Raw genomic sequence first — 24391 nt, 5'->3', positions numbered from 1 at the left:
CAATTCTCCCCTTCACCTTTCCGGTGGCAGCCATGAGGCTCACAAACTGTGACACAGAGAGGTGATGCTCAGCCAGTATTTGAGAGTAGCTACCTGGCTAGCGCACACACAGAGCTTCAGGGTGCCCAGGCCCAAGGCAGGCCAGGGCCCTGAGCTGCCTCCACTCCATACAGTCGGGAGCGAGCGTGTTTCACACACTCGTGTGTCTGGCCCTGGCCACCAGTGCTTGGATCACCTCTTGTGCATGCCAAGACCATCGGGCAAGACACCGAGGGAGGAGGGCAAACATGGGAGGAGGCTGAGTGTGGGATTTGAATTTCACTTGCTTTTGTCATTGAAGAGGTGGTGGAAAAAAGTAACATTTTCAAGGCTGGCTTACTAAAGCAAAGGAGGCTGGAGGGTTACTTTCACCTCTGAGGGAAGGTTGTCCTTGGGGAAGATAGGGCAAGGGGGAAGTGTCGGCCAGACTATTTGAGACGCTGACTGGAAAGGCAGCCTTCCCACAGTCCCTGGCTGCCATGTGGGTGTTTGTTCAGAGGAAACTTTTCTTAGCCCAAATACATTTTGTTTGGTTGTTTTTTGTTTTGTTTTGCTGGGTTTTTTTTTAATCTCCCAGATGATGTTTTTGCTATCATTTAATGGAAGTAATTAAGAATTACAAAGACAAATATGACCTGCCCATTATTCTGGAGTTGACACAAACTCTTCTAAAGTAGAGTATTTGCTGAACAATCTTGAAAATAGTAGTATTCTCTTTGGCATAAGTCTCTCTGCTGGGGAAATGCTTTTACTGGATTTTTGCATAATCTGTCTTGATCCTGCAATTGGATTCAGGCTCATACATCCTCCCTCCTCCCCACAGTAGAGCCAGTTAATGCCTTACAGATGCAGGGGAGGAACCTGCATCAGGATGAATGGTGTGGCAAAGGCTGAGTGTATTGCTTACAGTTCTTCATACAAAAGTATACTTAATTAAAAAACAAACAAACAAACAAAAAACAAAACAGAGAAACCTTTTAAGTCAGTATTGGTATTGATTGGTAGAAATAGGCTCATATTCACTATGGCAGCCTATTGACTATGTTGACATTACTATTCTGTTTCTTTCACTCATAACCAGTAGTTGCTCATGGAAAGAACGGATACAATACTTCTTTCTGTAATCATTTTTTGATGCTTTCAAGGCTCTGGACATTCCTGTTATTTATTATTTATTTATTTTTCCAATAAAAGAGACATTACATTTTGGATTTGCTTTCCTGTTATAAGCTTGGGTCACTGGGGAGCATCAAACCTTACAATCTAAAGCAGTAGAGATGGTTTTGCTTAAAACTTCAGAAACTCCTATTTTTGGTTGTGGCGCATGTACAGGAGTACGTTATGTGATGTGTGCTATGTCAAGCCAACCTGTTATACTTCTAAATCATTCTGTAGAAACAAGGAATCTTGGCACATGACTGAAAAATAATGTAATGCCTCTTGAATTTTGCTTTGAAGACTATATAAGGTATTGATTAATTGTCCCTGTTAAGTGGCAAGGTACAACAAGTAAGGAAGTCTCAGTGAGTAGTACTGGCAACACGCAAGGAAGCAAAAGAGCACAGTTGGAGGACTGTAGGTGCAGAGACAAACATGCATCAAGTGATGTAAGATCACTGTTGCTGAAAACAAAACTTTTTATTACAAAAAACTTGGCATTAGAAGAAAATCAGAGAAACTCCACAATCTGTTGCAAAAACAGAAAAAAAGAGTGAAATTAGTAGAAAAAAAAAAAGAGTGCTTTTATTGAATAGTAATTTGTGACCTGTTTGCGGCAGGATAGCATGCAGAGTGAGAGCTTCCTGAGGGCTGTGGATCCCACTCTGCACAGACAAGTGGGAAATGGTAAGGGAAAGGTGATACCTTGTTTCTTGTGTGAAAGTTCAGTGTAGCTCAGTTTTTCCCCTCATCACCGATTTTCTTAAGTAATAGCAAGTGAGACACCAAAGCCAATCTAAATGGCTCTTACTCTAGATACAGGACACAGCCCAAAGTTTAGAAGATTATCTTTGAATTTTAAATAAGACAGATGAAATATTAATGATTCTTCAACTCAAGAGCTTTAAATAGACTGTCAAATAAGCAGTGCTGAGGTTAGCCTGTTTTAAAGTTCCAGGGAAAAATCTGCACTTATTGTGTTGTGAACTCAAAATGCAACCAAACCATGGGAACAGACTGTCCTAAAAGGAGAGGATACTCTGTATTTTTTAAGCAGAGAAAATAAAAGAGAGGGAGTAGTATTGCTGATGCTTGGAAAATTAACATTTCTCAGCCCCCTCAGAAGGCAGAGATCTGGGCTGGAGGAGCAGCTGGACATTTGTGTGCTCTGTGTGTGTGTATGTGCACACGTGTGTGCATGTGCAGGCATGCCTCTGTGTGTGTGTGTGTGTACATGTACATTGCCACAGCCTTTGTCTCCTCTCTGGACCTGGGGACAGGGAACTGCGGCAGCTGCACTGAAGCCCAGATATTTCCCCTTGCCCCTGCACCTCCCTGGCATAGCTGGAACACAGCGTGCAGGGAAATGCCGGTGTTCCCACCTGGCTGAAATTTCTCTGCCACCTGCCCATCAGCTCATGGCTTTCTCCTGGCAGCGCTGCCAACAGAGTTCAGGGGACACAAAACACCCCCTTGAGGGTCATTTCCACTTCTCATCCTGTTCTCTTCACTCAGGGCTGGGGACACCTGTCACACTTGGGCATCCTAGGAGCTGCTCACTGACAATGCTGTCTTGGCTGTTCTCCAACATCTCTTCCTGCAGGAACTGGATGCTCAGACCCAGAGAAAGGCTTCTGTTTCTCCAGAGGCAAAGATTTCAAGAGCAGTGACGCATTCTGGAGTTTAGAAAATTGTCTCTGTCTCTCCTCCTTCATAACATCTATTCCCATATATATTCCTGTCTCTCTATCTCTCTGTTTAGCTACTTATCATATCTCAAAGTGCTTAGAGTAGGAAAGACAGATACTCATCCAAGGTCTTCCCATAGCACAGAGTGTCCCTGCCAAGACACTGAGGGCAAAGGCAGGTCAGTGACAGTGTCGTCTCCTGACTACTGAATAACTGAGTGACAATAAGGCACCAGACTGGTCCTGGATAGGCCTTCATGGCAGATGTAACAGTAAAAGAAAATTCTTCTCTCAGCAGTGAATATGCAAAAAGGTCCCCCCGTGTGTACCTGCCACTGTAAGCCTTGGGACTTGGTGCTTTTGAGTGCTCTGTGGCCCACTATGCAAAGGGCTCTGCTCTCTGGGGCCAGCGTGCCGCAAGGCAGGGCTGCCAGAGTCCTGCCAGCCCCCTTTGGCTTTCCAGGGCAGCCTCTCGGTACAGCCATGCTGTCACAGACACGGGTACAGCCATGCTGTCACACTCTTCAGGTGTGCAGTGCCTGCGCCTGTGCAGGGCAGCCAGCCAGTGAGCCAGGGCGCCCGGGCGGCTGCACTGGTGTGACTGCACCATCTAGTGCTGCCTTCTGCAAAGTCACCGCCGGCCTTTCCGCCAGAAGGAAGCTCCGCTGGTTGTCACAAGTCCGCACGGGTTGCACCTCAAAGGCACCAGAACCATACTTCCAGTTTCATAACCAAAAGCTGGAGAAGGTCATGTGGCAAAGGCAGCAACTTCTAGCCCTTGTCCTCCCTGTGAGGTGAGCTTCCATCCAGCCTGGACAGCTGTGCACAACACAGCACGAGCTTGCGTTGCTGACGTACGTGCACCAAATGCACGTGTGAAAGATTAAGCTGCTTCAGTGGGCTCTGAATTGAAGCTGCAGCTTCACTTCCAGATTGCTAGCTGTTCCTTCGGTGCCAGTCTGAATCACGTCAGGAAACGATACAGCCACAGCAGAAACAGGGCCCAGACCCACAGGGGCTGCCCTAAGGCACGGCTCCTGCAAAGGCCTGATGTGTGCTGGGACCAGTGGCCTTTCGGCCGCAGGGAGAGCGGCGTGTACGCTGGATACCAAGGCCAGAAAGAGATAAGGTCTGTTGCCTCTGCAGCCTTGCAAAAGGAACTGTTTGGTAGTTTCTGATAAGCCTGAAAGTCTTGGGTACAAACTGCAAAAAGCCACAGGAGAGGTGTAGACCAAACTTCCAAACTGGAAGGCAGGAATATACCAAATTATTCAAAAAAGCTTTGAGAATCAGACCCAGCAGCAGCCAGGCTGCTGAGACTGTCCTGTTTTGTGGGGTGATAGAAAGGAGACCTACAGCATGATGGAAAAGCGGAGGGAGCATTGTAATTATTAGTCTTAGCCAGGGTTAAGTGGTAATACTTTCCAAGAGGTCCTCCAGGCTAAGTTCGCAGATGTACCAGTATATATCACAAATGATAAAAACCAGAGGAGAACCTCATCTAAAGTAAATGTAAAAGAGGTATAGTCTGTCTCTACGCAAAGAGGAGAAAGCAAAAGGGGGAAATAGAGGAGCACCCACAGTCACAGTCACCACTAAGCATTAGTGGTTATGGAAAATGTATTTAGAAAAGAGCAATCTCTGAGTCGGCTAAATGTACTGTCACCTATTTTACAGCAATTGGCTGAGTTTGTCTCGGCCACTCTTTGTGATAGTCCTCTGGGCTTGGTACCCAGGGATGGCGGTGACACAGTACAACTTGAGAAAGTAATGACTAAGATAGAGGACTTTAGAGATGTGAGCTCTGCGATACCCACTTCTATCAGCACTGACCCTAGACCAAGAATATACAGGAAACCAAGGTCGGGGCTTGATCCTGTGGCAGTCCAAGCAGCCGCTACCGGCCCTGGGGAGGATGCATGTACCGAGGTGATGGTGATGGTCAATGACTACAGTGTTATGACATTCCTCATCAACACAGGAGCCCAAATGTAGACAGCAGATAAGGGCACTTACCAAGGACAGTCTCCACTTAGCAAACAACTAGTTTCAATTGTAGGTGTCCGTGGCCAAGTCACTACCCACCCACTGGCCAGGGCTAAATTAATTCTGTCTAAAGAAATAGCAGTTCACCCAATCTTACTCTTATAGGCACTGTTTAGGTACAAACTCACTGAAGGGTGAGTTGCAGGTTGACCCATGGGGAAAATAGTAAACAAGGACAACCACTGCCTTTACCACACGGTTTGCCTCATATTGATGCACACCCGTTAATCTGTTACAAACAGATGCCACCTTAGCCCATAGCAAGCTCCATATTGCAAGCTCCCTCCTGATGCCATCCATCCTCTTGCTGAACTGGCAAAACAGGCAAAAGAAAATGGAATCATTGGCAAGTCTCATCCCCCTACAAGTCTCCTGCATGCCTTCAAAAGAAGACTAATGGCAAGTGGAAATTCAACAGCAGATTATAGAGGCCTGACAGCTGCTGCCAAACCGTTCACTGTGACTATTCCCAGTATAGCTGACTGATAGAGTCAATACCCTTAATGATGGATGGCAACTATTGATGTGAAAGATATGTTTTTTTATGATCCCAGCACCAGAGGCAGATAGGATGAAGTCTGCTTGCATCTAGCAGGAACTCCAGTATATATTTACTCACCTGTCGCAAGGCTTAAACCATTGTCCCACCATGCGTGCAGCTCATGCTACATTGGCTAAAAAGCTGGAAATGTTAGCATTTTCACAAGAGGTCACTGTGGGTCAGCACATCAGTGATGTCTTAAGAGATGGCCACTTGGCAGAACCTGTGAACAGGCCATGGACACCTGGTATAACACACCCACCAGAAGAACAGAAACATGGGCCCAGTCATGAATTCATAAAGACGGATTCGTAAAGATGGGGAGTCAGATGGGTAGGTGGGAGAAAAACATCCACCAACGAGGTGCTACAAGAAATCCAATGATAACCCTTGCCCCAGAATAAGAAAGGGGTTATGTGCTGTGCTAGGAAATTTAGGATCTTGGAGAGTACGTATTCCAGGATTTAATACAATAGCCTGACCACTTCATAACTTACTAAAGAATGCGATCTGGGAATGGACCCCACAACATAACGAGGCCCCCAGAAACATAAAAAAGAAATAAAGAAACAACAAAATAAAGAAAACCATAAAAGTGTATCAGCCACTGGGACATATCCGCCCTGCATGGCCCCTCACTACAGATCCAGGTGGGGGAAAAGGCGTATCAGTGGGGACTAGAGCAATAGGGGCTGCCTGGATCCATGCAACTTTGTGTCACTTTGAGTTCCAAATCACAGCAGAATTTTGTGTAAAAATACAGTCATATATAACTCTAAAACCACTATTAAAGATTTTGTGAAAAGAAAACCTAATTTTGAATGGGAAACCAGATATTATGTCTTTACAGGAAGAGCATAAAGCTGGACAGTGGGGTCATCATGAGGGCAAATACACTCCCCCTCTAGTAAAGCTTTTTGAAAATCTGAAAGAGCGTGAGTGTTTCTTTCCATGGCAAGCATGGATTGCCTCACTCCCAAAGCTTTTAGCAATTCAGTGAAATCTGAATCAGAAAAGATGATAAGTATAGTCTCTCCCTAGACTATTTACTGCACTTAACTAAGACCTTCGCTATTTCTAGGAACAGCTTGAGGAAATAAGACGGTCTTGAAAGAGTAAGCTCTTATTAATAAAGCTTTTTTAATTTTCTTTCTGTCAGATGCGGTAAGCATTCATGAGCTGTTTTGAGAGATACCAGTCTTAGAGGACAACTGGCAAGGTTGTGGCAGAGCCAGGAGCTTTATCCACGAGGCTTAATTAAGTGATGCTAACACTTGCTCTTTTGAAGACTTCACCTTTTTGTCATGGTCAGTAAAAAGCAATGCCTTTAATGCTCAGCATAGCTACAGGTGTGCTTCATGCAAAGGTCCACACAACTGACCCAAGATCCCAGTAGATATCACAACCCAATCCCCTCATGGGGGGCAGCAAGGACTCCCTTGCCTCCTTCTCCCCTTTCCTATGAGGAGAAGGGACAGAAACAGGGGCAACTCCTGCATATGCTCTCCAGTAAAAGGGAAATCTGAAGCTGAAATTAGGGAAAAAAAGACAGAGACAGAAGGGTGGGAAACCACATTGTTTAGTGCTGCAACGCTTGAAATACTCTTTTGGTGTGACTCCAGCTGAAGAGGCAATGCCCTGCGCCTGCACTCTCCACCAGCTGTTACACAGACTTTTTGCAGCATCCCCCTTTCTTCAGCAGCCCTTTTGCAGCCCTGTGCCAGTGAGAGGCTTCTGCTCCGTTTCTCTCCCCGTTCTAACTCTAATCCTAAACCTACACTCTGGTCGCGAGTTGAGCCTTCTCCAAAACCCCCAGCCCTGGCTCAAGGTGAAAAATTCTTTGGCAGGGCAGAGTGTGGCCCCTCAGTCACATTGAGATGACTTATTCCAGACTGTGGTTTTTCTGCCTTAAAACTGCAGTCTAAGAGAGTGCTGAGGTTGTGGCCTTCTTGACAGGTCCAGTGTGGCTCGCTGCAGTGTAAGCCTTTGCCACAAATGGCCCTGACAGCTGGAGAGGCAGTGCCATTCCTGGACCTAACTGCCTCTTCATCAGGTGTTTGACTTGCTTAGTTACATCTTGGAATCTCTTGGGTTTCTGAGCAGCTGGAGCAGCTCACCAGCGTAATCTTCATACATTTCTTACTGCAGGGTGGTACCAAGAAATGTACCCTCTTGGTCCCGTCAGACACTAAAAAAGGATTTTGCCACTCAGCTGGTAGGTTCTAAAGACAAACTGAGGAACTGCCCTCTTCTACAGTGCTTGCAAGCTGACACTTCTCCAAAACCGCCTGCTTCACTTCAGCCACAGCAATTCAACGCCATCCAGGAGACAGCTGAAAGCCTGGAGTGTTACTCTTTTGCAAATGACCTCTCCCCCTTATGCTCAGTGGCAGAGACATCAGTGCTAATTGCTTAGTGTTACTGTATCACCATTTCTAGGTTCTCAGAGCCCCGTTTAATCAGGTTCCTTGACAGCAATAGGAAATAAATGTGCTCATTTCTCACATGGATAGTCACCACTGAGGTGTGGCACCGTATGTGAGTACCGCTACCCATGGCTACATGCCAGAGCAAATAAATCCTTCTGGCAGCAGCAGCTGCACTTGTTTCCTCTCACCACGCAAAACCTCAGCTCCTATAAGCACTGACCATCAGCAGGGCATGGCCAGATGCAGAGTAAGATGTCACCTCACACTCCCTTGCAGGAACATCAGAAGCAGCAAAATGTTTTATATGACACTACAACACTAGGTGACTTTCTCAGGGGTCTACCAAGGACTTGTGCTGAGACACAAATACAGGTCTTGAGAACTTCCAATTTCTGTAGGACAACTACTTTTTGGAGCAGAAGGCAACTCCTTTAGAAGCAAGAGAATCTCTCTCATTTCTGAAGGGGAAAAAAGCATCAATACAACCATAATCTCCAAATTCCTAGTATGCTCTTCTTTTTAATAAAGACACAGACCCTAATCCCATGCAAAGAGATTCCTGACCCTTGAACTAGTGAGAACTGAAGGTGGTGCTTCCATTCTCCGGGGCAAGTACAGTGCAGCTGGTAACACCTTCTCTTGCCGAGCTGGCAGGAGCAAGGGGAAAGCATCAGCCCTAAAAGGAGCACGATGATGGGAGCACTGCTAACCCCAGGGTGGCAGAGCAGAAGCCGTGCGCTCTCAGTTCTGTCTGTGAAGGACATTGAAAGGCAGAAGGCCCTGCTTCCACCCTTGCTATAAGATGGGGGTGTTTTAAGGTTTGGAAGAAACTCAAGACATGACTGAGTCTGCACAAAGAGTGAAGGTGAAAAAAAATCAGAGCGAGGGACACTACTAAGCCTTCATCCTCAACGACCCCCGCGACCACCACCAGGAGACAGTGCCCAGGCGCAAATGAGAGGAAACGTATGCTAATGATTTCTTGGCAGACTAATTATCCTAACGCAACCTATTCTGGGGCATCTATTGAATCTGTATGAATGTATACTTTAAATCACACATGCACAAAGAAGTCGGGGCAGCAGGTGCTTCTGGAATTATCCACCCTGACGCCCGCCGGTGAATTAAACATACTGCTTTACAACCTATCCTGAGTTATAGAGTTTAATTCCTCACGTCAGGGGCATGGTCCGACTGCACAGTGAAAACTGCAGTCACCGCAAGGTGCCCAAGTGACAGACACATCTGCCTCGCGGTTAGGGCAGAAACATCTGCAACGTCAAAAACCTCTATACATGTAAAACACTTCAGCGTAACTTCTGTGCCCGATGTGTTCCCATTCTCTGAGGAGGAAACAGTTAATAGAATGTGAAAAAAACCAAATCGAACCAAAAAACCAACAAGCCGCATCCCAGCACAGGAAAGGTGGTGTCCTTGGAGGCGCGGTCACAGCGGCAGTTTAGGCGGCGGCTTCCCGAGTCACCGCCGCTGTGACTCCCGGAGCTGCCGTTCCCCACAGCGGCTCCGCCCTGCCCGGCGCGGCGCTGCGGCACCGGAACGCCGGTTCCTGCGGCGGATTCGTGCTGTTGCTTCCCTTGCGGCAGGGGGAGCGCGGAACGGAGCGCCGACGCCGCGGCCCTTCGCCACCTGCACTCACAGGGACCCCCGGGGCAGTGGCGCTCGGGCCCCCAAGGTCACTCCGGCCGCCGGAAAGCTGAGACGCTGCCCCGGTCAGCCCGGTTTAAAGTCAAACTGTGGCGTTACTAGACCCCGTGGGAGGGCTCGATTCCCGCTGCTCACGCCGGCGGCGGGTAGCGGGTGGGGCCGGCACACGAAGCCCCTCAGACAGGCGGCGCCGGCAGGACACGCACCCACGGCCCAGGGCCCGGCGCAGGGCGAGACCCGCCTGAGGCGAGGAGAGGCGGGGCGGGGCGCCAGCTCGCCCGCCCGCCCGCCCCCGCGCATGCGCGGCGCTGCCCCGCGCCCCCGCCCGGCCCGCGCTGCCCCTCCGGCGGCGGCGCTGTGGCAGCTCCGCGCGGGGGCGCCCGGCTGCTGCGGCCCGGTCCCGCCCGCCGGCCCCGGCTCCCGCCCGCCCTCTATGGCCGCGGCCCCGCGCCCTGCCTGCCCGCCCGCGCGAAGCACCGGGGGCCGCCGGGCCGTGAGTGCCAGCCTGCGGCGGGCTATGGCCTCCGCCCCGCGGCCCTGTGCCCGCCTCGCTGCCGCGCCGGGGCCCGCCGGCTCGGGGGGCGCTGGCGGCAGATGGGTCGCAGGGTGAGCGACCGTGGCGCCGGGTGAGCTCAGGCCCGGCGGCTCGGAGCCGGTCGCAGCTGTGCCGCCGCCGCTGTCCCTGGCTGCCGCCGGCGGGGCAGGACGCGTCCGTTACACACCTCGGACATGGCAGGAGGGTGGCGCACAGCGACGCGCACACCCCTCGAGTCATACCTGCGGTACGGTTTTTGAAATGCAGATTGTGCTACAGCTTGGTTGAAAAGTAGTGAGTAGGGCAGGAAAACTTTGAGTTTTAATAAACTCGGCGAACGAGGGTGGAGTTTTCTCCGAAGGAGCTTTTTCGGCTTTTGTACACAAACAGGATTTGTCCTGGGTCTCTTTCCTTTATCAGTATTGCCAAAGATGTCTCGTGTATGCACCAAAATGAGATTTCAAAAAAGATTCTGTGTAAAGAGTGCAGTCATATCAAAGAGTAAGATTATTATTGAACAATTATGACTAAGTGTACGTGTCTGTGTGTGGAAGCCTGTGTACCAGCAACGGGAGTGGTGGTGGTTTGGTGGCGGGGCATCACAACCTTTTCCTGGTCAGCGCATGCAAATCACATGCTTTGAGTGACTGTTCCCCTTCATATCCTCCAGGTACTGCTGGTGGGGTGGAAGGACCTGGCCCACAGGCCCTCCCCGTTCTCTAGCCTTTACCCATTTGTAGGGCAGTCACGGAAGATCTGCTCCTGCTGGGATGGGAAGCTCATGCTGACGGTTTAACACCAGCACAGAGGCTGTGACCAGTGTCAGTGTTCGCACTGCCCAAAAGCATGTGCTTGCCCTCATCAGGGACTGCACTTGCATGGGCTGATTAACTATGCCACCACAAAATTGTCCAGTTTGTAGTCAGCTCCTTTTGAGGGGAAATGGTCTTGGTCAGTCATGAATGGCAGATGCAATAGTATTTTATATATATATACATATCTAAGTAAAATGTAATAATATTTTAAATTATAAATTTTCTTGTCAGTGAATATGCAAAAAGGTCCCCCCGTGTGTACCTGCCACTGTAAGCCTTGGGACTTGGTGCTTTTGAGTGCTCTGTGGCCCACTATGCAAAGGGCTCTGCTCTCTGGGGCCAGCGTGCCGCAAGGCAGGGCTGCCAGAGTCCTGCCAGCCCCCTTTGGCTTTCCAGGGCAGCCTCTCGGTACAGCCATGCTGTCACAGACACGGGTACAGCCATGCTGTCACACTCTTCAGGTGTGCAGTGCCTGCGCCTGTGCAGGGCAGCCAGCCAGTGAGCCAGGGCGCCCGGGCGGCTGCACTGGTGTGACTGCACCATCTAGTGCTGCCTTCTGCAAAGTCACCGCCGGCCTTTCCGCCAGAAGGAAGCTCCGCTGGTTGTCACAAGTCCGCACGGGTTGCACCTCAAAGGCACCAGAACCATACTTCCAGTTTCATAACCAAAAGCTGGAGAAGGTCATGTGGCAAAGGCAGCAACTTCTAGCCCTTGTCCTCCCTGTGAGGTGAGCTTCCATCCAGCCTGGACAGCTGTGCACAACACAGCACGAGCTTGCGTTGCTGACGTACGTGCACCAAATGCACGTGTGAAAGATTAAGCTGCTTCAGTGGGCTCTGAATTGAAGCTGCAGCTTCACTTCCAGATTGCTAGCTGTTCCTTCGGTGCCAGTCTGAATCACGTCAGGAAACGATACAGCCACAGCAGAAACAGGGCCCAGACCCACAGGGGCTGCCCTAAGGCACGGCTCCTGCAAAGGCCTGATGTGTGCTGGGACCAGTGGCCTTTCGGCCGCAGGGAGAGCGGCGTGTACGCTGGATACCAAGGCCAGAAAGAGATAAGGTCTGTTGCCTCTGCAGCCTTGCAAAAGGAACTGTTTGGTAGTTTCTGATAAGCCTGAAAGTCTTGGGTACAAACTGCAAAAAGCCACAGGAGAGGTGTAGACCAGTAAGAAAGGTAATCTTGCTGTTAAGCATATTGGGAAAAAACATTGCAAGGGATTGTGATGCCACCAGGCACCACAGAACATGCTCTTGTCTCACCAGGTTTCCTTTAATTACATAAAAGATTTTGCAATGTGGAAGATGTTGCTTAAAGCAAACGGAAAGAAATCTACTTTTTTTTTTTTTTTCTTGCAAATGACTACCTTTCGTGACTGAAGCTATTATTTTATGGGATTTGGAGCTGAAGAGCCAGAACACAGATCTGCTAAGTGTCAAGATAGCAACTTAAGGCCCTGCAGTGTAGAACAGGAGCACAGTTTGAACTACTCAGTGTATGGAACACTAGTATCTTCTAATAAATTCTCCCCCTGCAGAAGTATAATGATTATCAGACAAGTGACCAAGAAGATACTTGATACAAAGCTGAGGAAAAATATTGATTGCGGAGGACTGCAAACTTCACTTTCAGAAGTGATAATCATCTGTTATTTCTATTGAGCAGATAAATTTGTAGGTGTTTGGTACTTCTGAAGTCAAGGTAGAGGTGTCTTGTCAAGTGACGTGCCCAGGAAATCAGCTCTGAAGTTACTCCTTTGGAAATACACTGGGGCTGAAGGCCCAGCTCACAGCCTTGAATGATGGCAGATTTTCACTGATTATTCAGTAGTTCCTGCAAAGCTGTCTTCTATCATTGGGTAGAAAATTCACAACTTCATCAGGTGAGCAGCCTGAATGAGTAATGAGCGATTCGGTCACAAATTTCTGAGTCAAAAGTTGAAAGATAAAACCTGAAGTTCTCTCTAACTGTAATAAAAATTCAGATAGGATTTAAAAAAGAAGCTTGAACAAAACTACAGTTGTGCTGTAATTACCCAAACTCTGGATGCAGCTGTTAATAACCAGAATATACTGCTCCTAATTTCATTGTAGAGGAACAAAACTGCTCAAGCAGTGTGAGGCAATGACTTAAAACATCGCTGTGAAGCATCTGACAATAAAGGGTATTTAAAATAAACCATTATCATAGCTGAACACATATAAAAATAATCTCTTTATTGTGATTTTTTTTTCTCTTTACCTGACAATGTTATTTCTTAAGAATAAATATTAACAGGTGAAAGTATCTCTGCTGAGCCTGCAATTTCACATTCTTGCAGCCAGCAATGCTGTCATAACCAAGTTCTTCCCCAGCTGCTTGTTCCCTGCCCTCCACTGCCCCTTCTTTCTGGCAGTACACCAGCTTGTGAGGCCACACTGCCCACCAGACGAAGGACCTGCCCAAGTGGGAGACACTGCTTTGCACCCTCTCCACCCTGTGATGTTGCCTTGCAGCAACACTGGCTTCAGTAAGCCTCCTCCCTGCTCATTTCTGCCCTTGCACAACCTGCGAGTCAGCCAAAACCCTCTGCAGAGATAAAACAGGGAGCAGATTTGACAGAAAAATGGCATTTTTTAAGACTGGTTGTTTTTCAGTGGAATCAGTTCACTTGAGCCCATTCAACATTTAACTGAGCAAACATCATGTTCTCCAAACAGTGCAGAAAGAGAGCTGAGAACAGGAGTAAGGTCGGGACCCAGGGCTGCTGAATGTCGCACAAAAAATGGTGTGGCCATGTGTGCCCTTCTGATAACAACCAGCCACCTGGGGAGTTGAGCTAAACTGTTGGTACTGCACTGGAGCAGAGCTGGAGCTCTGAAAAAAAAAAAAAAGAGTATCTGACTAAGCAGTAACTAATAGCTGAGGTGGCAGCACCTTTAGCAGCTGTAGTAATTTTGGACCTGAACTTGTGACTATCCCCTAAACCACAGCTACCTCAAAAGCCGACCTTACCCTGAATTAAGAAATATTTATTATTTTGTTTTCCTACACTGAGAGCATTCCAAACTAAGTGAGATGAAATAAAAAACATATTTAAAGAAATCATATTGGTAGATGGAAGATCCTAAAAAAGTTTTAAAATGGGCAACACTAAAGTAATTCTATAAGGTGTTATTTTTTTAACCTTAAAACACTTTCATACTTTCAAGTAAAATCAATTGATTTAAAATCTGTTACTCTAATACAAGAGACATGATAAACTCAATGGCACTTACAATAAACTTTACAATCATTATTCCATAATAGGCTAGAAAAAATGAATATGTAGTGACTTTTTGTGCTAAATCCACTGATTTAAGCTTCAGAAAGCTATTTGTTCATATTTATGATGGAGCTTTTAGTCTGATAAACAGAATACATCGCTTGGCTTTTAAACCAATTCAGTAAAGCTCTTTCAGGAGGATTGAAAACCAACAGCCTTTCGCCTTCAACTCAATAAATCATATCCCATTTAATTCAGTTTTTATTCAATGAAATGATGTATAAAAACTTACAAATCTGAGAACTTAACTATACACAAAAAGATGATATTCCGTTTAAACGTATACACAGAGAAGAGCTGTGGTTTGTGACTCGCCCTCTCCCGCCCCTCCCCCCAAAACACACACTGTCTCCATTTACTATGGGGCACTTATTCTGTCTGCTTATGCCTTCTGTTGGCCCAGTAATTGCTCGGTGGGCTTCATTGCTGCTGTCAGTTTAGGTTTTTAGGCTACCAGCAAAATATCTGGGCATCTATATAAAATAGTAAGAATCAGCAACTTGATTTTTAACACAAAGATGCAGTGCTACCATCAGCAGTAACTAAAACTACAGAATTCAGCCTTTCAGTTTTTGCAGACTTTGTCTTGGCTTTGAAAATAACAGGACTCTCACAGAGCAGAATGTGCCAGCCAGCACTACGGATTTACTTCAAAACACCTGTCATCCCCTGTTGCTAGGATGTCTCTGCACCACTTTTTCTTCCTCTTAACTCATGCCATTAGACCAAATGAAATCATGGACATTCTTTGCCCGAGTAAGGCAAGAAAGCTTTTCTCTCTTCTTTCATCCAGAATGACTCAAACCTATAGCTAAGAACAAATGCACGTGCTGCACTAATGATGGTACAGTGCTCACCAGTATGTCACTTCTCTAGTTCCCTTTGTAGCTTGGGTGACAACACTTACCTATAGCTTCTCTTCAACAGGCCAATAAAAATGCACACAGCTCAGGACGTTTTCAATTTCATTAAAAATAACCTGTGCAATGATTAGGTTTGTCAAACAACTAAAAGACTTTCAGGGCTGAATCTGAGTAGACAGCCAGTTACTTAAAAAGGATGTGTGCATTTATTTACCTGTACCAAACAGACACACAAACACTTTATATATATATATACACATATATATATATAAAAATCTTTATACATATACAGCATTTTATATATATATATATAAAGATTGCCATCACATTATTATTACAGCTACTTAAGTCAACATTTGACTAAGTAACTACTTTTCTTGACTCAGTGATGCTCTCTGAAACAGATACCCAAAGGCATACTTGAAGCAAAACATAAGGCTAAAAGAAACCAAACACCCTCAGCTCTTTTTAACTCAATGAACAGATTTTTGCATTCATTGAGAAAAGTTCTGATGGTTTTAAGTTATAATCTTAATTTGCATGTGGACTTGCAAAAAGCATGGTGTTTAATTTGCCAGATCTTCTCAAAATGCCTTTTACCAGGGAAACTAATATATATATATATACACACACATACATATATATATATATTTCCTTTGCTTACCAAACTGATACTGTTTCTTATTACACTCATCATTGTATCTAAATACACTTTTAAGCAATCTAAATTTTGTTTAAAATCTATTAAATTTGGATTAACTAATACTATCAACAAAGTTAGCTGGATTATTTTTTCACATGTTCCTTTGTATTAAAATCAATTATGTTGTGGTTTGATGCAAGAGCTTTTTGTTTGTTTTGGTGGGAGAGGCAAAGTCCAATTTCCTAATGTGCCAGTACAGTTCTGGTTGCTGAAGACAAAGGGTGGGAAGGAGGCTGGTGGAAAAGATGGCAGGAGTGAGGTAAGAGGGGAGGGGAGGAAAAAATTGATTTAATAAAAAATGAGTAAAGAAACTTTAAAAAATTCATATAGGTTTCACATTCAGTCTAACAACACTGCTTCCTGCTCCTTTTTGATGGAGGCTAACACTGCATTATCAGTCTCTGTGGCTTCTGTGTCCCCACCACCTAGCAGAATGGAGCGATCTTCTTCTAGTGTAAAGACAGAGTTTTGATTTTGGCACGAATGTTTAACTACTTCATTGGGAGTTGAAAACGTTTTGTCACACAAGTTACATTTGTAGGGCTTGTTGGTCTGTACTAGCATGTTGTCCATTTGACTGCCTTCCTCAAATGTACAGAGTTCCAGAGTCTGTTTGTCCACCATCGTGTACGTGTCCATGCTCTGGTTTAGGCACACGTGTCTGGCAGCCTGGTTAGCCCTACAAAAGCTTTTGTCACAAGTGCTGCACTTGAAGGGCTTCCCCGTGTGTATGTACATGTGCTCCCTCCAGTGGCTTTTCTGAATAAATTTGCGACCACAGATGGAACATTCGTATTTCCGTCTTTTTACTTCCCTCTCTTGATCTGCCTGCTCCAAGTTGTCTATGTCTGCAATATCAGAGGGGGGCGGTGTCTCCGACTGCTGCTGCCCATCAATTATTGGGGAGTCTGAGATCTGCTGTAGCTCGCTGTCACTAATCATCCCTGCTTCAGGCACTTCCACGGCATCTTTATCAGCTGTGTTGTTACACAGAGACAAAGAAATATTACTTTCTCCCTGCTGGCTAGATGTGAAGGGAACTCCTGTGTGGATCTGCAGGTGCTCACGCAAACTACTTCGCAAATTGAACCGGCGACCGCAGAGGTGGCAGGCATAGTATTTTGGGAAGCTTCCGTTCCTTTTCATGATGCTTGGCTTGACATGTGCTATTGTGAGTGAGGCAGGCTGTTCATCTGAAGAAGATGCTTCCATATTGGCCTCTTCTCCTGCAGGTGAGTTGTTACCAGCAGCAGATACCAATTCTGGAGATAAAGAAGATGGCAATGGGTCGGAAGTGGATATATTCGTCCGGGTCACTTGTGGCAGAGTTGTAGCTAACTGCGAGAGCTGCGAGCCTTCAGAAACCTGCTCTTGGTTCATCCGTGATGTCTGTGGCCTTGGTTCTCGCCCGAGTTTGTCAGTCGCTGATGTAACCTTAGTGGGATGTCTTATCTGGTGATCTGCAATCTGAATGCCATATAATGAAGATGCTAATGGAAAAACTTGATCCGGGTGAGAAAAAGTTCCCTGACTTGCAAGGCTGGCCTCTTGAATTAGTGGATATGCATGCAGAAACTTTATTCCCTGTTCTAGTCGAACTGGGTCAATGAGTTGTGGTGCCATCTTCCCAGTGTACATCAAATGCAAGAGATAACTGAAGATATCTGGCTGTATGTCAGTTGCTTTCAAACGTACACATTCACTGAAAGATGAAACAAAATGATCAATAAAAGATAAAGAGAATCTTTTTTACCAGATCTAGGTTATTCAAGCATTGATAAAAATCAGAGGCATCTATACTTAAATTCAGGACAGAAACTGCAATATAAGGAAATGCCTAAACACAAAAGAACTAATCTTACCGGCTATTTGAAAGATGCCATTTTTTTTTTCCTCAGGGAAGTAACAGGCTTGAAAAACAAAGCTGTCCCTTTCTATGAATCTATACCTTTCTAAACTGCTGTTGTATTATAGATTTGTCGTCACGTATTAATAAATTTTGTAAATTGCAAAGATATTTTCCCCCTTTTTCTGGTTGGATTCAAAGACGTCTGTAGCTAAATTAAATCCTGCTAGCACTGGACTCTTAAATTCACAATCCATTAGACTTTTCTCAGTACTTAGCCCTGAAAACACCTCAAATTCATCTGTCACTTGCCTGTTTGGCTTCTATGTCTTTCTAGTGTTTACAGCTACAGTTCTGCAAATGTGTGGTATCACCTTGTCTTACGATCCAGAAACCATGCAGGGCAGGGTGTGAATCCCCTGAGGATCTGATGCAGCAGGTGTAGCCTGAGCACATCTAACCCGTGGAGGCCAGGCTCCCTACAAAGCAGAACAGTAGCTTCTTTCCTTGAACAGGGAGAAAGAAACAGTAGCACCAGTGGTACACCTGGTCAGCCTAACAGTCCCTTCACTAGTGCTCAGCAAAGGGAGACACTTTGGCTGTGATTCCCTCTTCAGCCTAACAGGACTGAAACCAACATTATCCTCCAATGGAGAGCATGCCCTGTGCATAAACCTTTAGGATAGTCAGGATTAAAACACCCACCACTCCCCTGGTTGAAGCTGGATCTCTGTGCAGGAAGAGCAGCAAGGTTCACAGAAGGAAGAAAATCAGGAACATCTTGGTTAGGCCAGTTAACTAATGGGAGAGGATCTGGGATTCTAACTTTCAGAGTTATTTGTAGCTCTTGTGTGAAACAAACATTAAACAAAAGACAGAAAACGGCCATAACTGCATGCTGCAGTCTGAATGTTCTAATCGCAGTAGGCTACCAAGCTGAGGAGGAAATTATAACCAATTCTTCCATTTCTTGAGGTGCACCCTTTGTCAGGTCTCTCTCTGACTGCTTTTGAATTCAAATGTATTACACAAAAGTAAACTTTGCAGTGCTGTCTTCCAGAGAGGTCTGCGTGCTCTTGTGAGACCGATACATCTGCCTGCAGTCCTGTCTCATTTGCATTTCTGTCCTTGAAGTTTACTTTTAGCTAGAAACAATTAGCCAAAGAGTTGAGAGTTTCACTCATTTAACATAAACATTTTGAGATAGTTCAAATAATTGGGAAAAATAAAAGACACCCCCCCAAAAAATCTTCAAAACAGTCTTACACTTTTGTTATCTTTTCAAGGTTGCCTAACAACAACAACAAAAAAAAAAAAAAAAGAAACACAAACCCCCTTATTTTCCACCACTATGTAGTATTTTATTATTTAACTGGCTTTGGTAAACCGTAAAAAAAAAAAATTAAACCCTTTAACCTCTTTTATAAGTCTATTTCTCACAATCTCCTAGCAAATACTTATTAGGCTGCATACAATGTTATGGAAACGTCAAAAATAGTGTCAAGACAGAGCAGAGGACAGTGAGTGGGGGGAAGGAAAGTGCAAGAGTGAAGACAGGATCCTTTAAATATTCAATTCTAGGAATTCTATGCTCTTTTTAAAGTGAGATTCTAGTTATCCATCTTCCTCATGTCATAGCAAGCAGCAAAAAGAACATTTTCAGGTTTCAAAATGTTGCTAGACCTCCTTATCTTACCTAATTGAACAACATTTAAACTGAACTTTTTTATAGTTACCTGGTTTGATGAACAAACAACATCTTGAAGTAGTTGGAGAAAGAAGCAAGGACCGATTTGTGTGCCTTGAAGTAGACATCACCAATGGCAACTGTGCAGTCACACAGGAAACCAAACTCCCTCTGAGCATTTAGTTGCTGCAGCAGAATAAGTCCGTGGTTGGCCAAATCCATTTTTTTACACTCTGAAAAGCAAACGACTTCTATGTAAAACTTAACAGTAGAGGCACAGATGCAACATAGCTGTCTCTTAACAGGTATTTCCTTCTAATATCCGTATATCATGCTTTAGTAACACCCCTTAATCCCAAGCTACTGTATAGATGACATCTTACACATAGGCAAAGATCTCTGTTTCATGATGGGCAATGCGATTCACAAAGATGCGAGTGATTTGCTGAGGCTTAAAGAGCAAAGGAGAGCCAGGACTAAAGAGTTCTGAAAAGGCGTTGGGCAGGGACAACGACTCAGATACAGAAATATAAATAGCTAAAGGAGAGGAAGAAATTTTAATAAGTAGTAAACCCACCTATTTTTAATGGGAAGAGCAAAGTATTTTGGCTGCCACTCTGAACAGGAAAAATAAATCTCCCTCCCCCTCACCTAAGTGGGTGGGAGAGACAAGAGCAGAACCCAATAAAAGACAAGTTACGTACTTTTAACCTGAAATTTTCAGTGTCTCTGTATGTCTTTTACCTAAAAGGTATGTGTCCATCCAGCTGAATCCAAACTCAACATTAAATAATTAAGCACTTCCTATGGTTATACCCCCTGCTGGGATATACCAGAGAAATACCTGAGTCTTCCCAGGCTGAAACAATGTATTCATTCTAGATATTGGCGAGCTTTCTGGACTATCGGAACAGGAGGGGCCAATCTTTCCACCCAACAATTCCTTAATCATTTATTGAGATCAGCTACAACAGCATTCTGTAAGGAGCCTGCGTGCCTGAGTGCCTCACGCTCACCTAGCAAATCAGGAAAACCAAGGGGTGAGAGCGGCACGAGTTATGATAACTGACAGCAAAACATGGCACCAGCCCGTGTCCCCCTAAACCAGGGCTCCTGCAGCCCCCCACCCTCCCCGCACTTCCTTTCACCAGCTGCTGGAGGCTGCCCTCAAAGAACTACCAAAGAGCCGTAAAGGATTTTCTCAAGGATTTGAGGGCAGTCTTGGGAGCACAAATTGGTAACTTAGGGGGGAAAAAGTAGCCAGGGAAACATGTTAGGACAGTTGCATATAGTTGGATGGATGAATATAGGGCTTGTAAGATCAACAACTGGATACAAACTTAACCAAAACAAATATAACTTGGAGGAGAAAAAGTGAAAGTATGAAGTAATGTAGGTCTGTCCGCTGGCATGTAAAACAGCAAGAGAAGCGAACAAAATTCCTGGGCATGTCATGCCCAGAACAGTGCAGATACTCTACGAACAGAAACGAAAGAGAAGGTGAAACCAGAAAAGCAGATCAAAAGCAGTAGATTTATAAGAAGTCTTAGGGTTTTTTTTCCTCCAAATGTAATTGGAAGTTAATGAAATTTTAGGTAAGATGCAAACAGCTTGTTTCTTCTATACAGTAAGACCGTGGCTTTTTGGGAAAGAGGATGAAAGTGTATTATTCCACAATGCCAATACGTTTAGTCATTGGAGAAACAAGTATTGCTACTTGCTGGACAGTGAGGAATGCCCTCGTATTTCAGCCAGTAACCAGGCTGACCAAATGCATTCCTTTGCATTCACATGAGATCAGAACTCGTTTGAGTCAGGGGTGTAAGGGCAAAGAGAGAAATGCAATTTAAGATACAGTTGATTATTTCCTTACAGTTAATAGTAATAATAATAACAACAAAATATCAGGCTTCACCTCTCTTCAGGTCCATCCTCTCCTTTGTAAATTACTGCTGGCTAATTACGTTTGTACAAACAGTATGCTAAAATCCTTTCCCTCACTCCAAAGGAGGGAATACTCCTGTCAGCAGTAACAAAAATAATGTTCACTGTTATTTAATCCTGCAGTGCCCCATGCAGGTAAACTTTGTGATGTTACAGAAAACATGCTAAATGTTTGGGGGTGGGGTGGGGGTTTTTAGCTTTACTTTAGGTTATTCTGTGCGCCGCACTTTTTTAATTCATCAGTGCCAAGTCTGGTTTGTACTTGGACAGCAAAACTTGCCAGGCAGAGCAAACCATTGATGTTGGGGACTCCAAGCCAGAGCGGCATTCTTTCTAGTTATTATCATCCTAAGTTTGTTTAGCTTATAGTTTCTCCCTTACCCAAACAGCAGTCACTGTGGCAGCTGAAGCTGTTACCCTTTGTCAGAGACCCGAATTAATCTTTTTGCAAAACGATGCACTGTTTGGACACGTGCGCGATGCTATGTTTTTGTGTATATTTTAAAGATATTTAAGTGCTTTGAACCCAAAGCCTAGAAGAATTACGCTCCAAGGAAATTGCACAGCAAGAGGAAAAGAGTGAGGAAAGCACTCTGTAAGTGTGCATATTCGCGGGAGCTTTACCCGTAGCTACATAAAATGACAGTTAACACCAGCAATGCCATGTTTCAGCGTTGACCAATTCGACAACTGCATAAAGTCCTCCTCGTGCCCCGAAAGCCTGCAGGGACACCCCTGCCGCTGTGCGGGGACAGGCTGGCCCGGCCCGGCTTTACCGCAGCTTCGGCAGTTTCTCCGTTTGCTCGGCGGCGGGTGAGAAGCCGCGCGAGGCCGAGCCCCCCCGAAAGCGGAGCCGTTATCCCGGGACCACCCGGGAAACGCGGCGGGCGCGAGCCGGGCCGAGGCTGAGGAAGCGCTGGTCCCGCGCCGCGGAAAGGGGGACTCAGGCCGCGGACAGGCGGCGGCGGCGGCGAGGGAGGGGAGAGGAGGACCAGGGGAGGGCCCCGGGGCAGCCGGCCGCGCTGACAGGGAACAGCTGCCGGCCCAGCTCCGGCGCGGCGGACACCGCACCTCCCGCCACCGCCGCTCCCCGGCCACACACAGGAGCGCCCCAACGCCCCCGCGCCGCGCGGCTGCCGGAGACCCGCGCTGGGGCCCGGGCCGGCCCCGCCCGCCGCAACGGGACCGCGCGCGCGCGCCGGCAGCGGGGACGGGGCGGAGGGAAAGTGGGGCGCGCGCGCCGCTCGGGAGCACCCGCCGCCTGCCGGCGTCTTAGTGCGCGGCGGGGGGGCGTGGCCTGCCCCCCCCCCCCCCCCCCGTCCCCCCCGTCCCCGGAGTCACGCTCGGCCTCTGTGGCAGAGGTGACGGCGCCCTCCCATTGGCCGCCGGGGCGGAAGGCCGGGTGGCCGCGCGCCGCTCTCACTGGCTGCGCCCCGCCCCTCCTCTCCTCTCTCCGCCCGCCTCCCCCCCGCCGCCCCCCCGCGCACGCCACGCGCGCACGGACGGACGGAGACGGCGCGAGACGCAGCGCGAGCGGAGCCGCCAGGGCGCGCGAGACGGGAACCGCCGCTGCTGCCGCCGCCGCCAGGGCCGCCCAGCCTGCGAGGAGAGACAGGCGGGGCCGCCCCCTCCCGCGCCGCGCGGCGCCCTGCCCCCCCGCCCTTCCCTGCGCCGGATGCCGCCGGAGGGGGGGCCGCCCCGCTGCGGGCGGGCGGGTGCGCGGGCCCCACCGGCCGGGCCGAGCCCTGCGCCGGGCGACACCGGCCCCCCACCCCCCGCTCCCTCCCCCGGCCCCCTCCCTCCCCCGGCGCGGCCCACCCCCCCGGCCCGGCCCTCCCCTCCCCTCGGCGCGGGCCCATCCCCCCCCCCCCCCCGGGCTGTGTCCCGGATGGAGCCGCCCGGCCCGGCCCGGCGGGGGTTTGTCAGGAGGCCAGGCAGCCCCAGCGGCGCCAGGCGCGGCCCTCCTCCTCCTCCGCGCCCCCTCGGCCCGCCGCGGCGCGGCCGGACCCCGCGGCCGGGCACCCCTCGCACACAATGAGGAGGTAGGGCCGAGCAGGCCCCGCCGCGCCCCCGCGCCCGCCCGCCCGCCGCCGCCGCCGCCTCAGCCCGGGCCGCGGCCGGTGCGGCCGGGCCGGGCGCACGTGCGGGCGGCGCCGGGATCCCCCGCGGGGCGCGGCGCGGCCGGTGCTCACCTGGGGGGCGCGGGCCGCCGAGGCGCTCGGTGCCGGGCGGGCCGCCGCCGTCTCCGCGCCCAGCAGCAGCAGCAACAACGGAGTCAGCGCGGCGGCGGCGGCGGCGGCTTTTCCTGTCCGGTTACGTTAGGGTCACATGACCGAGAGCGGAGCACAGAGGCTGCAGCGAGGAGCCCCCGCCGGGGGGGAGGGGAGGCGGCGAGCGCTGTGGCGGCAGCAGCAGCAGCAGGAGCCACCCAGCCCCCGCCCGCCCCTCCCTTCCCCGCCCGCCGCGCGCAGCGCGGGCCGCACCGGCGGGACCGGCCCCGCCGCCGCCCTCCTGCCGGGCACCCCCGGGGCCGAGGGCCGCCGCCCCCCGGCGGAGCGGGGCGCGGGTCCCGCGGCGGGCGCGCTGCCCCTTTAAAACTCCCGGGGGGTGGGGGCCGGTGCAGCCCCCCCTTCCCCTGGCGCCGCTCGCCGCCGGGCGGGGGCGGCCACGCCGTTCGCTGCCAGCGCCCCCTCCGCTGGCCGGGCTGCGGAATAACGGGCCGGGCCCCTGCCGGCGCCCCGGCGGGCCTCGCTCGGGGCCGCGGCAGCGTGCGGGGCCGGGCCGGGGCGGCGCTGCGCTCGCCGCAGCCTTCCAGGCGCCCTGCCGGCCTCACCGCGGCGGCGGGGGCTGCCCGCTGCCAGCGCGCCCGGTGCCGCCGGGGGCGCCCGGCCTCGACGCTGGGGGGCACCGGGTGGCTCCTGCCAGCGGCGCTCGGCGGCCAGGCGAGGCGGGGGGTGGCGGATGCGGGGTGCCTGCAGGTGCGCCCCCGTTCCCGCGGAGCCGCCAGGGCCCCGGTGACGGGGGAGCAGAGGACTGTGTGTGGGAGCGGCCTAGGCTCTCGGGCACGAACTTTGTGAGCGGTGGCCTCGTCCGCATCCCCCCGGCTTGGCCCCGGGTGTCACGGTCAG

General features: G+C 49.0%; 1 protein-coding gene and 1 long non-coding RNA gene across 3 annotated transcripts; one reads left to right on the top strand and one right to left on the bottom strand.

The window, feature by feature from the left end:
- Positions 1-1712: 1712 nt before the first annotated feature.
- Positions 1713-13804, top strand: LOC119149571. Its single transcript, XR_005104766.1, has 2 exons — positions 1713-3198; positions 11163-13804. It is a non-coding gene; the product is annotated as an uncharacterized LOC119149571 (long non-coding RNA).
- ZBTB2 (zinc finger and BTB domain containing 2) lies at positions 13118-23632 on the bottom strand. 2 transcript variants are annotated; one of them, XM_037390912.1, is made up of 3 exons: positions 23456-23632; positions 19369-19552; positions 13118-17488 (listed from the first exon to the last, which is right to left on the bottom strand). In XM_037390912.1, the coding sequence occupies exons 2-3, from the start codon at positions 19539-19541 to the stop codon at positions 16126-16128; spliced, it is 1536 nt and encodes a 511-aa protein (XP_037246809.1). In that variant the 5' UTR covers positions 19542-19552; positions 23456-23632; the 3' UTR covers positions 13118-16125. The 2 variants fall into 2 exon arrangements, with proteins under 2 accessions (XP_037246809.1, XP_037246810.1); XM_037390913.1 differs by lacking the exon at positions 23456-23632 and having other exon boundaries at positions 19369-22163.
- Between the last annotated feature and the right edge of the window lie 759 nt (positions 23633-24391).

The sequence above is a fragment of the Falco rusticolus genome, chromosome 6 (genome assembly GCF_015220075.1).
Source record: "Falco rusticolus isolate bFalRus1 chromosome 6, bFalRus1.pri, whole genome shotgun sequence".
NCBI classification, from domain to species: domain Eukaryota; kingdom Metazoa; phylum Chordata; class Aves; order Falconiformes; family Falconidae; genus Falco; species Falco rusticolus.
The sequence above is the reverse complement of the archived record's forward strand: the minus strand, read 5'-3'. Positions and strand labels throughout refer to the sequence as shown.

Bases quoted from the DNA above. Each gene is read 5' to 3' on its own strand.
- ZBTB2 (XM_037390912.1), bottom strand. From the start codon at position 19,541: ATGGATTTGGCCAACCACGGACTTATTCTGCTGCAGCAACTAAATGCT. The intron at 17,489-19,368 runs GTAACTATAAAA...TTCATCTTTCAG, and splicing joins TTGTTTGTTCATCAAACCAG to TGAATGTGTACGTTTGAAAG.